Source organism: Ctenocephalides felis, unplaced genomic scaffold (assembly GCF_003426905.1).
Source record: "Ctenocephalides felis isolate EL2017-DRISC unplaced genomic scaffold, ASM342690v1 CF-g0.4_SCAFFOLD_03716, whole genome shotgun sequence".
Lineage (NCBI taxonomy): Eukaryota > Metazoa > Arthropoda > Insecta > Siphonaptera > Pulicidae > Ctenocephalides > Ctenocephalides felis.
In genome coordinates, this window is record NW_020539870.1 from 64,325 (window position 1) to 79,367 (window position 15,043).

Genomic DNA, 15,043 nt, shown 5'->3' on the forward strand with positions numbered 1-15,043 from the left:
GGGTTTTTAAACTAAAAGAGGATAAAAATATACCTGTTGTAAAATTGTTAAAAGTAAAATGTCTTCTAAAATGTGTTTGGTCTGTGGTAAAGTTCCTGATTGCAGTAAAACCTGTTCCGAATGCTTCGCAAGTATTCCAGGAAATTCGACATTCATCGATATAAAAAATCGAGGATATCTTTCATATCCTTCCGATGAAATGTTTAAATTATATTTATATATAGAAACCCTAATTCGAAATTCTTTAAATTTAATGTACAAAAGTTCATATGAAAGCACGATTCTCCGAAAGTTGAATGACTTGCGACTTGCACATTTTTTTAGATCAAGCCATTTCCAGCAATTTGTCCAGCACTATCATGACCATATCAACTTTGTCGCAAAAATGTATTTAACAATTAGAATGCACCATGAAGAACATAAAAAAAACAAAGTTGATAAATATGTACGCCACTTTCACACAAAAATTGTGCTTTTTAAACACCAATAATAAATATATTACATTTAAACAAATATTTCATTATTGCTTTCTAATTTTCCATAATAGCTCTAGCCAACTGTTCTTATTTTCAGTGAATTTTATAATATGTAAAATATTTTTTTAATTTTTTTTCTTATTTTCCTTTAACACTTTGTATAACTAAAATAAATATATATATATATATATATATATATATATATATATATATATATTATAAAATTCACTGAACTATATATATATATATATAGTTCATTACATTCATTAGTTTAACATAAATTGTATATTATATAATATTTTCCCAACAATTTCGAACACACGGACTTTCATTTGACGTTCAAGCGATCGAGTTTGACATATCTCGGCCGCGAAATTACCCTCGTATGCCCTCATACCATAGAACATCTTTTGACACTTTTTTACTTGAGAAATGTATGGGGACTAGCAGTAGCAAAATTGCTTATAGCATCGCACGTAATAAAAAGCCACACACTAAAGGAGAGAACCTCATCAAACCTTGCTTATTAGATGCGGCAACACTTGTTATAGATGAGCAACATGTAGCTAAGATTAAACAAATATCACTCTCAAACAATACCATTCAAAGACGCATATATGTGAAATGAGTGCCGATATTTTAGCAACCGTTATTGCTGAAATAAAGGAAAGTCCTATGTTTGCACTGCAGTTGGACGAGTCCACAGATGTTGCTTCGTGTTCACAGTTATTAATGTTCGCATGATACATAAAAAATGATGATGTAAAGGAGGAATATTTGTTCTGCAAGTCTTTGCCCACTACTACCCGCGGCGAAGACGTATTTCAAACGCTAAAAGAGTTTATTGAGGAAAATGGCCTGGACTGGTTAAAGCTGGTTGGTATTTGTACAGACGGGGCACCTTCCATGATGGGCATCCGTTCTGGTTTTCAGTCACTTGTGAAACAAGTTGCTCCTCAAGTTTTCAACTATCATTGTTTGAGACAACGTTACGCTTTGGCTGTAAAAACACTCCCACCAGATTTGCTAAACACGTTGAGTGATATAGTAAAAATTGTTAATCATATTCGAGGCAGCGCTACTAACTCAAGATTATTTAAAGTTTTGTGCGATGAAGTTGGTGCTACATTTAACGCACTTTTGTACCATACAGAGATACGTTGGTTATCAAGAGACAACGTTCTAAGTAGGGTCTATGAATTACGAGAAGAAATTGGATTGTTTTTTGAAAACCAGAGAACACAAAAAGGAAAAGAATATTATGCAAAAATTAAACACCATATATTTGTTCTAAAAATAGCGTACCTTGCTGATTTTTTACTGAAATTAATAATCTGAATATTTCACTGCAAGGAAATGAAACAAATATTTTGATGCTGCAGGATAAAATCGCAAGTTTTTTATGCAAATTGGAATTTTACCAACGCAGAGTTCAAGCTGGTGATGTGTCGATGTTTACACGACTAAGTGAACAATTACTAAATAATAAACGAGACAAAATCACATTTGAAAATTCTGTGGTGTAACACTTAACTGCCGTGATAGACTCACTGCAGCAATATTTTCCCGACATGGACATTCGTGAGTGCTACTCCTGGATTTTAAGACCATTTTCTACTTGCGTCGATATATTCAAGGACGAAGATGTGTCAGCATGTGTCTCGGGCTGCGTGAAAATAACTTATTAAAAGTTGATTTTCAAAATGATAAACTCTGCACATTTTGGCGAAAAGCAGCTGCAGAATATCCCATCATAGCTGACAGAACTTTAAAGATCTTGATTCCACTTGACTCAGTTTCTCAACTTTTCTTATATTAAAAACAAAAGCCAGAAATCGTATGAACATTGAGCATGATATGATGAGATGCTTGTTGAGTGAAGCTGAACCTAATATTGTGAAACTTGCGACACTTAACTCAACGCAAAGCAATTTCAACCTTCGCACTAGTACTCTAAGATTTACATATAACTTTATATTACTAGCATGGCCGGTAATCTCCGAACAAATGTAGAGAACCCTGTTTTGAAATGGCTTAATATTCGAATTGATCGAAGAACGGCGCCACTATTAACAATTTGATACATCGGAAAGAAAAATAGATGGCTGCACTCATATATAAATGAGCATGGCTGCACTGCTAATCGTCGTTTCTTGTGGGAAAAACCCATCGGAAAATCATGCATTTGATCGCCATTTTATGTCTAAGTTGTGATAGCTTCTTGTAGTTTTATTATATTTGTTTATCTGTTATACGTTGTGGTCATACTTGTTTTGGTAATTATTTTTTTACTTATTATTAAGTTAAAATGGTGAAGTGTAACGTAGCAAATTGTGTTAACACCACAAATAATAAAAAGATGCATGTCTTTCCGGCATCTAATGATCAAGTATGTATATAATGATGTATTATGTTTGTATAATGAATATGAATATGATGAAAATACTATGAAAATGTTCTAGATGTTTTCAGTTTGGGTGCAGAGGACAAACAATCCTTTATTGGATGAGGTAACCCCTTTGGTTTGTGGTGAAAATCGACATATTTGTGACGCGCATTTCACAAATATTTGCAAAGTGGAATATTTGTCAACAAATTCAAAGACAAGTCTAAAAGTTAACGCCCTGCCGACTCTAAATATGCCACGTTAGTATTACAAATATATGAATAAATGAATTTATTTTTAATGGAAATGCTGACTTCATATTTTGCTTGGTATTTATAGGATTCACTGGAGACCCATACTTAGAGAAGAATTGTCTCATGGATAGAGCTAGATTCCGCAAGGATAATGATGATATGTATATATATATATATATATATATATATATATATATATATATATATATATATATATATATTTTGTAGAGTTTCGAACAAGAATCCAAAAATAATACAAAATATAAAACAAGAAAAGTTTTTAAAAAAAACAATTTCTTTATTTAATTATTTGTTTATTGTCGACGTTTCGGAACTAGGTACGTTCCATCTTCAGGACATCTGTCAAGAAACATGATCTTGATGAGATTTTAGCAAACAATATGTTTAGGAAAAGAAAATAGATTTTTCTTAAATAATGAATTAAATTGTAAAAAATATAATAATGTACAGAAATATGATAATATGTTCAAAATAAAAATGATAAAAATAAATGAGTGGATTATCAGAACAGGATATTAAACATAATAGAAAATTTTTTTGAAAGTTATGGAAATTTTTTAAGAAAAGGTTAATGACAAAGTTGAATTAATTACCTGTATGTTTGAATATTTGTTAGCACTTTTTCACTAAACAAGCTTTTTTAACAAAAATGATTTTGTGAGTTAATTTTCCGCCGAATAATTAGATTTTGTAAATCAAAATTACTAAAAAATTTTGTCTTTTTTAAAATTATTATTTGAAAACACAAATAATATTGTTCTCTGGATGTTGTTCGATTGGTTTACGAAAATTAACTAAATGAAACTGGTGTGCCCTTTGTAACACGTGTAAACACTTGAACGAGAGATGTGAGATTGTATGTGTGTGTTTTTATATGTCAGGGTGTGAATACTTAAATTGTTGATCTTAAAGGGAAGTCGATATTAATTGTTTGTCAAAAAGTGTAAAAAATTTAAATATGAATCATGTAATAGGTTGTGATCTGATCTAATGTTGACACTGTTAGAAACGTTTATGAGGATGAGACAACTCTCCGCGAATAACCTTCTAAAGATGCAACTTTCGTGATATAAAATCTTTGGAGTGAAATTAAATGAATGGGCGTTTTCTATAGAGTGTTGTACTAGGGTACTTTTGAAATTTTTTTTTTATGGTGGACCACACTTAGTTCATGTTGTCTCATTCTCTTGTGTACATATTGGGAGGTTTGTCCAATATATTGAAAAGCACAGTCATTACAAGAAACAGAATATACTACATTAGTATTGAGATTGGATGGGGTGGGGGATTTAATGTTCGTAAAGAATTGGTTGAAGGAGTGTAAGGATGAGCCTGATACTAAAATGTTTTCTTCTAACAAAATTTTGGCAAAATAATAATATAAATCTTCAACGTATGGTATGCTGCAGTAAATAAGATTGGTGTTTTTTATGTTAGTACTGGTATTGGGAGAATTAATTTGTGTTTTTAAGAAAGTTCGTCTTTTTTGAATAACTGAATGAATGAGATTTTTTGGGTAGCCATTTTCAATTAGAGTTATTTTTACTAGGGATAAATTTTGTGGATGGAAAGTTTGGTGAGACAACAAAATAGCATGGTCTGTAAGGGAAATAATAGTGTTTATCTTATAGTTTCTGGGACAGTATGAGGAATAGTGTAAGTATCTACCCGACCATGTCGTTTTTCTATACCAATTTGTTCGAACAAAGTTATTAGTGTTGTAAACGGATACATCCAAGAAATTAAGTCTGTTGTTATTTTGTAGTTCATGTGTGAAAATTATATTATTGTTAAAATTATTGAAGAGATCTAGTACTGTGTTTATATGATTTTTGTTAATGATAAAAAAAGTGTCATCTACATATCTAATATAAAAGTTAATTTGAAATTTTAAAGTTGAGAAAACGGAAATTTCTAGTGTTTGTAAAACTAAGTCGATGATTCCGGGAGATAAGGGACATCCCATAGCTGCGCCTTTAATTTGAGAATAAAAGTTGTCTTGGCAATGGAAATAGGAGTAATTTAAAATAGTGTTGATAATATGAGTGAAGACTGTTTTCGGAAAGTCAGTAAAGTTACAAATTGTGTGCCAACGTTTATCGATTGAGTTTAGGATTAATTCATGTGGGACACATGTAAAAAGGTTGACCACATCTAAGCTTAGAAATAAGTGATTTTCAGGGATGTTGCGGTTATTAATTAAATTCACAAATTGGTACGAATTCTTAACATAATAGGGAGAATTGATTGTAACATTTTTTAGGACATCAGAAATGAGTTTCGAAATATTGTAAAAAGGAGAGCCAATGTAGGAGACAATCGGTCTGAAAGAGCATTCAGGTTTGTGTATTTTTGGAAGACAGTACATCTTAGGGGAGATAGGGTGTTGTATTTTTAGGTTAAAAGCAAAATTCTCAGAAATTAGTTTTTGTTTTTCAGATCATTGATTAATTTAAAAGCTATTCTAGAAAAACGTTGTGTGGGATCTTCTGTTAAAATATTATATGTTGTATCATCTTTAAGTAGGTTAAGGACGGAATTGTTGTAAAATTCTTTGTCAAGAATGACTGTGATATTACCCTTATCTGCTGGGCAAACTATAATATTATTAGATTTAATGAAAGCTTTAGTTTCTAAAATGTCTTTGTGGAGTTTCTTTAAATGAAAGTTTTGAAATTTATTATTTACTTTCTTTATATGTTTTACCAGTCTGTCACATAGTTTTGATCTAATGTTATTCTGTTTGTTTGTTTCAATGTTTCTAATGTTGTATTCAATATTACTTAGAATTTTTATGAAATCTGTTTTACTGTATTTCTGAGGAGAGTATGCAAATTTTGGACCTAATGCTAGAATATATTTAACATTTTCTGGAATGTAAATATCAGTTTTATTAACTAACCACTTATCTGTACAAGATTTAGAGATTTTGAAGGGATAGTTGTCATCTCTTTTTTGAATTAAAGTTTTAGTTTTTTTAATATGTTTTTCTTTAGTAGTATTAAAATGTTTGTTAAATTTATAGTTTTCAAAAGCTAAAAATTGATTTAAGAGGTCTTTGTTCAAAACAAAAAACTAATTTCTGAGAATTTTGCTTTTAACCTAAAAATACAACACCCTATCTCCCCTAAGATGTACTGTCTTCCAAAAATACACAAACCTGAATGCTCTTTCAGACCGATTGTCTCCTACATTGGCTCTCCTTTTTACAATATTTCGAAACTCATTTCTGATGTCCTAAAAAATGTTACAATCAATTCTCCCTATTATGTTAAGAATTCGTACCAATTTGTGAATTTAATTAATAACCGCAACATCCCTGAAAATCACTTATTTCTAAGCTTAGATGTGGTCAACCTTTTTACATGTGTCCCACATGAATTAATCCTAAACTCAATCGATAAACGTTGGCACACAATTTGTAACTTTACTGACTTTCCGAAAACAGTCTTCACTCATATTATCAACACTATTTTAAATTACTCCTATTTCCATTGCCAAGACAACTTTTATTCTCAAATTAAAGGCGCAGCTATGGGATGTCCCTTATCTCCCGGAATCATCGACTTAGTTTTACAAACACTAGAAATTTCCGTTTTCTCAACTTTAAAATTTCAAATTAACTTTTATATTAGATATGTAGATGACACTTTTTTTATCATTAACAAAAATCATATAAACACAGTACTAGATCTCTTCAATAATTTTAACAATAATATAATTTTCACACATGAACTACAAAATAACAACAGACTTAATTTCTTGGATGTATCCGTTTACAACACTAATAACTTTGTTCGAACAAATTGGTATAGAAAAACGACATGGTCGGGTAGATACTTACACTATTCCTCATACTGTCCCAGAAACTATAAGATAAACACTATTATTTCCCTTACAGACCATGCTATTTTGTTGTCTCACCAAACTTTCCATCCACAAAATTTATCCCTAGTAAAAATAACTCTAATTGAAAATGGCTACCCAAAAAATCTCATTCATTCAGTTATTCAAAAAAGACGAACTTTCTTAAAAACACAAATTAATTCTCCCAATACCAGTACTAACATAAAAAACACCAATCTTATTTACTGCAGCATACCATACGTTGAAGATTTATATTATTATTTTGCCAAAATTTTGTTAGAAGAAAACATTTTAGTATCAGGCTCATCCTTACACTCCTTCAACCAATTCTTTACGAACATTAAATCCCCCACCCCATCCAATCTCAATACTAATGTAGTATATTCTGTTTCTTGTAATGACTGTGCTTTTCAATATATTGGACAAACCTCCCAATATGTACACAAGAGAATGAGACAACATGAACTAAGTGTGGTCCACCATAAACAAAAAAATTTCAAAAGTACCCTAGTACAACACTCTATAGAAAACGCCCATTCATTTAATTTCACTCCAAAGATTTTATATCACGAAAGTTGCATCTTTAGAAGGTTATTCGCGGAGAGTTGTCTCATCCTCATAAACGTTTCTAACAGTGTCAACATTAGATCAGATCACAACCTATTACATGATTCATATTTAAATTTTTTACACTTTTTGACAAACAATTAATATCGACTTCCCTTTAAGATCAACAATTTAAGTATTCACACCCTGACATATAAAAACACACACATACAATCTCACATCTCTCGTTCAAGTGTTTACACGTGTTACAAAGGGCACACCAGTTTCATTTAGTTAATTTTCGTAAACCAATCGAACAACATCCAGAGAACAATATTATTTGTGTTTTCAAATAATAATTTTAAAAAAGACAAAATTTTTTAGTAATTTTGATTTACAAAATCTAATTATTCGGCGGAAAATTAACTCACAAAATCATTTTTGTTAAAAAAGCTTGTTTAGTGAAAAAGTGCTAACAAATATTCAAACATACAGGTAATTAATTCAACTTTGTCATTAACCTTTTCTTAAAAAATTTCCATAACTTTCAAAAAATTTTCTATTATGTTTAATATCCTGTTCTGATAATCCACTCATTTATTTTTATCATTTTTATTTTGAACATATTATCATATTTCTGTACATTATTATATTTTTTACAATTTAATTCATTATTTAAGAAAAATCTATTTTCTTTTCCTAAACATATTGTTTGCTAAAATCTCATCAAGATCATGTTTCTTGACAGATGTCCTGAAGATGGAACGTACCTAGTTCCGAAACGTCGACAATAAACAAATAATTAAATAAAGAAATTGTTTTTTTTAAAAACTTTTCTTGTTTTATATTTTGTATTATTTTTGGATTCTTGTTCGAAACTCTACAAAATATACACAAATCCAAGACTCTACCATTCAATATATATATATATATATATATATATATATATATATATAAAATTCTTCTGTAAGTTTATATGAATGGTTAATCCTCCTAAACTATAATTCGAATTTTCATGAATCTACTTGAAGTTTGTTCGGGAAATTTTTTAGAATTTTTAGATTCATAGAAATATCGTTAGATTGTAGAAATGGAAAAAAATACAAAAAACCGCTTATCATTGTTTGACCTTGAAAATATTTAAGGCATGGTTTGACATTAAAAACAAATGACAACTTCATTTGCCACTTATAGGCTAAGGCAATTAAAATATAATAAATTCATGATTATAAATAAAGAAAATGTAATGTCTACATTATTATTGTCGAAAAGCAGCTGAGAAGTGCCAAAAATTAAAATGATATAAGACGCAAATAATATAACATGCGTCTCTAGTAATAAAGGCTCTAGAGAAAAAAGGACAATTATGGATCAATAAACCCGAAAGTATCTACGCAACCTTGGTTTAAAAAAATAAAACAAAATAGAAAATACATTACAAATATATGTGGGATCCGACTAGGTCACTGGAGATTTGGAAAGCACCTAAACAAAATTAAGATGATCAATTCCCCGACATGTACATGTGGATATGAAGAAGAATCCCTTAACCACATCTTTTTTGGATGTCCTCGATATCAGTCTACAAGAGAAAAATTTTACAAGAAGCTTCAAAAAGTAAAAATCGATTTTCCGGCAATTACTTATAATTAGTTCTGAGAACATATATAGTATTATTAATGAATTCCTTATTGAGAATAGTTTAGAAATACAATGGGGAGATAATACCATGTAGATAATACAGGACGGTCATCGTTGTTATTATGCTTTGCAGTATCCATTGATATTTTGGAAAGATGAAGATGGGTACCATTTAAATATTAAACAGAGGGATCCAAATACAGGTAAAAATCTTATTTTTATAAAAAAAAATCAAATAATAATTAAAATAATTTTAATATATTTTATTTTATCCCAGTGCCAAAAAAGTAAGTACTATGGGCTTTTACTACCGATCAATGATTGGAGCTAATGAAGAAAATAACATTCTTAAATGCAGAGAGCATATGTGAAAATTGAGAGTGAGAGATTGAGATTCATAAAGTTTAATCAAACCAAACTCCGTACTGAGGAATATATACATTTACGTGATGCAGTACTCGGTAATGTAGATGCAATTAATAATATTAGTCATATTGGTACTGCATATATTCTTCCATCTTCTTATCCGCGACATATGCAGGAGTACATTCAAGATGCTATGGCTTATGTTCGTGCATATGACAGACCTAATCTGTTCATTACCTTTACGTGCAATCCCAAATGGGATAAAATAAAAAAATTGCTGATGCCGGGACAAACAACGATGGATAGGCACGATATAACTGCACGAGTTTTTAAACAGAAGTTGAAATCATTGATAAATTTTATAGTAGATTGGCAGGAAAGAGGTTTACCCATGCACATATTGTGTTGTGGTTAATTGATAAGGTACGTTCTGTAGAGATTGACGATATTATCTCAGCAGAAATTCCTGATAAAAATGTTGATGAGGAATTGTTCGATATTATAACTACTAACATGATACATGGTCCATGCGGTACTCTCAGCATTATGTCACCATGCATGGACAATGGAAAATGCACAAAACATTTTCCAAAATCATTTCAAAACGATACTATCACCGACATTGATGGTTACCCTGCTTATCGGCGACGTGACGTTGACAATGGTAGACAATGTTTTGAATTGCGACTGACGAATGGCGGGTTAATAGATGTTGATAATCGATGGGTAGTTCCTTATTCGCCTTTGCTATGCAAAACCTATAAAGCACATATAAATGTCGAATTGTGCAGCTCGGTGAAGTCGATAAAATACATATGCAAATATGTTCATACAGGGAGCAACAAAGCGATATTTGCAATTAAAAGTATTAATGAGAATGATGAAATAACTGGATATCAAATGGGTCGATACGTCAGTAGCAATGAAGCTATCTGGATTGAAGAAGCTATGAAGAAATAGATTGAACGCCGAAGATTGTATTAAAATTGTTCTGACGTGTTAAAGTCCCAATTTTGAAGAAAATTGTGTCAAAGATGAAGCAACACCATTTCTCCAAATCGTAATCCAACCTTGCATTATATGTGTGCGTGTGTATTGTCACTTGTGGCATTATTGTTAACTTCCCCTATAGTCCAAGAGCCAGGTGCAAATTTGGTTAATTATTTCTTCTCGATAGATAATTGGCGATACGCTTCAGACAACAGTATCATAAAGCCCTATGACCGTCAGCTGCGGCACAGTGGGGGGGATAAGTAATTGTAACCCCCCACGCTTGAAGAAAAAAAAATTCACTCATTTCTTCTCGGCTAAAAGTTTATCAAGTTATAGCTAACCCAATACCTCAGCAAAAAAAAAGTCAGCTGGTTATAACATAGTGCATTGTACACAATTGTAAAAACATTGATGGCTAGATCATGGGAAAAAAATCTTCACTTTCAGTGATATCCTCTCGGTTAAAAATTTACCAGGTGATAGCTTATATGTAACAATTGTTAAATATATACGTCAGCTGGCTGTATCTCGGTGGAAAAATCGTCAGCTGATACTTTGAAGGTCGTTACGTAGAAGTTAGCCAGAAGCATTTATTGACTATTTAAAGGCACCAGCTGACCAGGTTTCCCTCGACTTATTGCTATCTGATTTTTTTTATTCATCACAGTATTATATTTAAAATCAACTCACAAATTTTCGTGTGGGAGGAAATGACGCCTCTTTAACACGTTCACTGCGTAAAATTTTTTTCACTACTAGTGCGTATTAGTGCAGTAAACGGAGCGTTTTAGGTCTGAATTTTTTTTACTGTGCTCCGAATTGAATGAAATTTTGGAATTAGGTTCATCTTACCCTCAAGTTGAAAAGTGAAAACAATTCGGGTTGCGCCATCACCCCCCGGGGGGATGACACCCCTTTTCAATTGTGTAATTACATTTTTTCAAAATAACGTCGGAAATCGATAGAACTAATTATAAGAAAAAAATGTCTTTTATAGTTTTTCAAAAAAAAACTAATACTTTTCAAGCTACTGGTCACTAAAGATTCATATATTTTTAGCGTTTTTCTTCGTTTTTTTGCAAATATCTCCTAAAACATACATTTTAACAAAAATCATGTAATGAACAAAATAATGTCAATAAAAATCTTAATAAATCGGTCTTACATAAAGTGTTCTAGGAAAAATATTAAGCAAAATTTGAAAGAGCAAAGTTGTTTTTTATTTCGTTCAAGATTTAATTGTTGTATTTAAAGCCATCTAGCGTCGAGGTTTTACATTTTATGCATTTCGGTGAAGTTGGGTTTTATAGTGCTCAACATAAGCTTTAAAATGAGTGCTGTTACAAGTTTTTTACGTGTAAAATGAGTGAGCAAATAAGAAGCAAATAAGAAGCATATACGAATGAGCGCCATTTCAACCAGAATTAAAGTAATTCACATTTCATCTAGAATTCACTTCATTATAGACATCTTGATGGATTCTAGCAGATTCACTACTTTAGTACAAACTATTTTCAGAAAACTCACGATTTTATAAAAACTTTTTTTCCAATTTGCGCGGCAGTCTTTAAACATTGATAACTCTGTCAATTTTTGTGTGAAAGAAAAATAATAAAAAACAATAATAAGCCAGAAAGATCCCTTTGATTTTTATCTATATGTTTTCATACGTATCTTTTATTCTTTTTGAGATATAATGAAAACAATTTCGATCTTTAAAAAAATTGGAGAAAAAAGTTTTTATAAAATCGTGTGTTTTTCTGAAAATAGTTTGTAAAAATTAGTTATTTTGAAAAAATGTAATTACACAATTGAGAAGGGGTGTCATCCCCCCGGGGGGTGATGGCGCAACCCGAATTGTTTTCACTTTTGAACTTGAGGGTAAGATGAATCTAATCCCAAAATTTCATTCAATTCGGAGCACAGTAAAAAAATTCAGAGGTTATACCCTTTTTTCCTCTCCGTTTACTGCACTATATGGCATTACGAGGCCGAAATGTACTCGTAATGCTTCTTCCATAATCACGCAACGAGGCTCTATAGACCTCGTACGACTTGTTTGCTTTAGATCTAAATATTTTTACGTAAATGGATCGAAATTATATTTTTTTTACGTATAGATGCAGAATGAATGTATTTTCTACCATATCGAGTTGCCCGAATTTAGCAAGAATACCTATAAAGATATGTCCACTAGAAAATTACGAGGTCCTATACATCTCGTAATGCACCAGACGGAAAAAAAATACGAGTTCTTTTCGACCTCGTACGTACAAAAAGTGCAAAATATCGATAAATAAATAGTGATGGGAATTATTTAAAAATATAACAATATCGATAGAGGATCTTTGTGCCCGGCTCACGAAGAAGCAGACACAAAAATGATTTTCCATGTCTGCAACATTGATATTAATGCAAACGTGACGATTCGTTGTTCCGACACTGACGTGTTAATAATTATGTTAGCTAACATGGCTAATATATCAGAAAATATCAACATTTGCATGGAAGTTGGAGTTGGAGAAGCCCAAAGATTTATAAATGTTAGTCAATTATACGAATCTTTGGGATCTGATTTGAGCGCAGCACTTCCGGCATTTCACGCATTCACAGGGTGTGATTTTAACCCGGCCTTTTTTCGAAAAGGAAAAAAACGACCATTTTCAATAATGGCTAAATCGAATGATTTCATCGAGTGTTTCATCCAAATGTCAAAATCATTAGAGAATAGGGACAAAAATTTTTGAGAAAATTCAAGAGTTTGTTTGCCATATGTATGGATTAAATCGTCTGAAAAAGGTCAATGAGGCAAGAGTAGTGTTGTTTGAAAAAACATATAAATTCTTGGATACGGAGACATTCAAGTTACCAAAGAAAGGTATTGATGGCTCTTCTCTACCACCTTGCGAGTCAGAGCTATATCAGCAATTTTTAAGAGCATGCTATATTGCTCAAATTTGGTCAAATGCACACTTGAAGGTTCCAACTTCTGATGATTCGGAAGACTATGGTTGGGAAGAAATTGACAATAAATATGATTTTACCTGGTTCTTTGGAAGTCAGTTACCAACATCGATTGATGAAATAACTATCCAGCCCGAAAAAGGTAACATTTTATTATCATATTAATGATATTATGCTAAAATACGCATTCTATTTTTTTTTTCAGATGATGACAATGAAAATATAACAGCAGACAGCTCTGACAGTGACTCGGACAATGAATCAGAGAGAGATAGTTGTGACTCAAGCCAAAGCGAAGCCGAAAATGATCAAATAACATTGTCATTCGAATTGTAATTTGTCATAATTTTTTTATAATAAATATTTTTTATCAAGTAACTAGTTAATTTATACTAAGCAAATTGATTATTGAAATATTGGAATATATCTAAAATTATATGATTATATACTTATAAGTCTAAAAAATATTGATATAGAATATTTGTTTCATCTCAACACTCATATTGGAGTGCTATGCCGAATAATTAAAGAGACGTCATTTCCTCCCACACGAAAATTTGTGAGCTGATTTTAAATATAATACTGTGATGAATAAAAAAAATCAGCTAGCAATAAGTCGAGGGAAACCTGGTCAGCTGATGCCTTTAAATAGTCAATAAATGCTTCTGGCTAACTTCTACGTAACGACCTTCAAAGTATCAGCTGACGATTTTTCCACCGAGATACAGCCAGCTGACGTATATATTTATCAATTGTTACATATAAGCTATCATCTGGTAAATTTTTAACCGAGAGGATATCACTAAAAGTGAAGATTTTTTTTTCCATGATCTAGCCATCAGCTGACGTACAATGCACTATGTTATAACCAGCTGACTTTTTTTTGTTGAGGTATTGGGTTAGCTATAACTTGATAAACTTTTAGCCGAGAGGAAATGAGTGTTTTTTTTTTTTTCTTCAAGTGTGTGAGGTTACAACTGCTCGTCCCCCCCACCGAGCCTCAGCTGACATTCACGAGCCTTTATAGTTCGATTTTCTGATGCGTTTTACCAATTATAATTGGTGATAATTATCACTTGAGAGGAACTTGGTCATATAAATCTGTTACTGGCTCTCGGGCTAGTAGGGTAAGTATAGTAACGGGCCGAAAATCAAAAATGAAAATTGTTGCATTTCTTCATGTTTCAGAGGTTTTTGAAAATTTTGCCATACCTCAGAAAAAATGGATGTGTGTGTGTCCTTTGTGTGTCCGCATTTTTTCGTTCACGTTTTCGGGAACACGGATGAACCGATTTGAATGGTTTATTAAACATTCAGTTCCTATTAATAGGGAGATATGCTGATTAGTATTTGGCAAAGGCAGATCCAGCCGTTACGAAGATACGGAGTAAAGAGTGCAGAAAATAGAAATCTGGTTTTTGAGAGAACGGAGTATCCCATTTGAATGATCCAAAATACATTCAATCTGTAATGATTGGGAGAAGTAGTGATTAGGTTTTAGCAAAGACCGATCCAGCCATTTCGAAGAT

At 31.6% G+C, this 15,043-nt stretch overlaps 1 protein-coding gene across 1 annotated transcript; it reads left to right on the forward strand.

Annotated features, from left to right (window-relative positions):
* Window positions 1-1,100: 1,100 nt before the first annotated feature.
* Window positions 1,101-10,517, forward strand: LOC113390957. The gene is made up of 7 exons (XM_026626947.1): window positions 1,101-1,184; window positions 1,245-1,592; window positions 2,939-3,122; window positions 3,202-3,277; window positions 9,469-9,478; window positions 9,550-9,940; window positions 9,994-10,517. The coding sequence occupies exons 1-7, from the start codon at window positions 1,101-1,103 to the stop codon at window positions 10,515-10,517; spliced, it is 1,617 nt and encodes a 538-aa protein (XP_026482732.1).
* The last annotated feature ends 4,526 nt before the right edge of the window (window positions 10,518-15,043 follow it).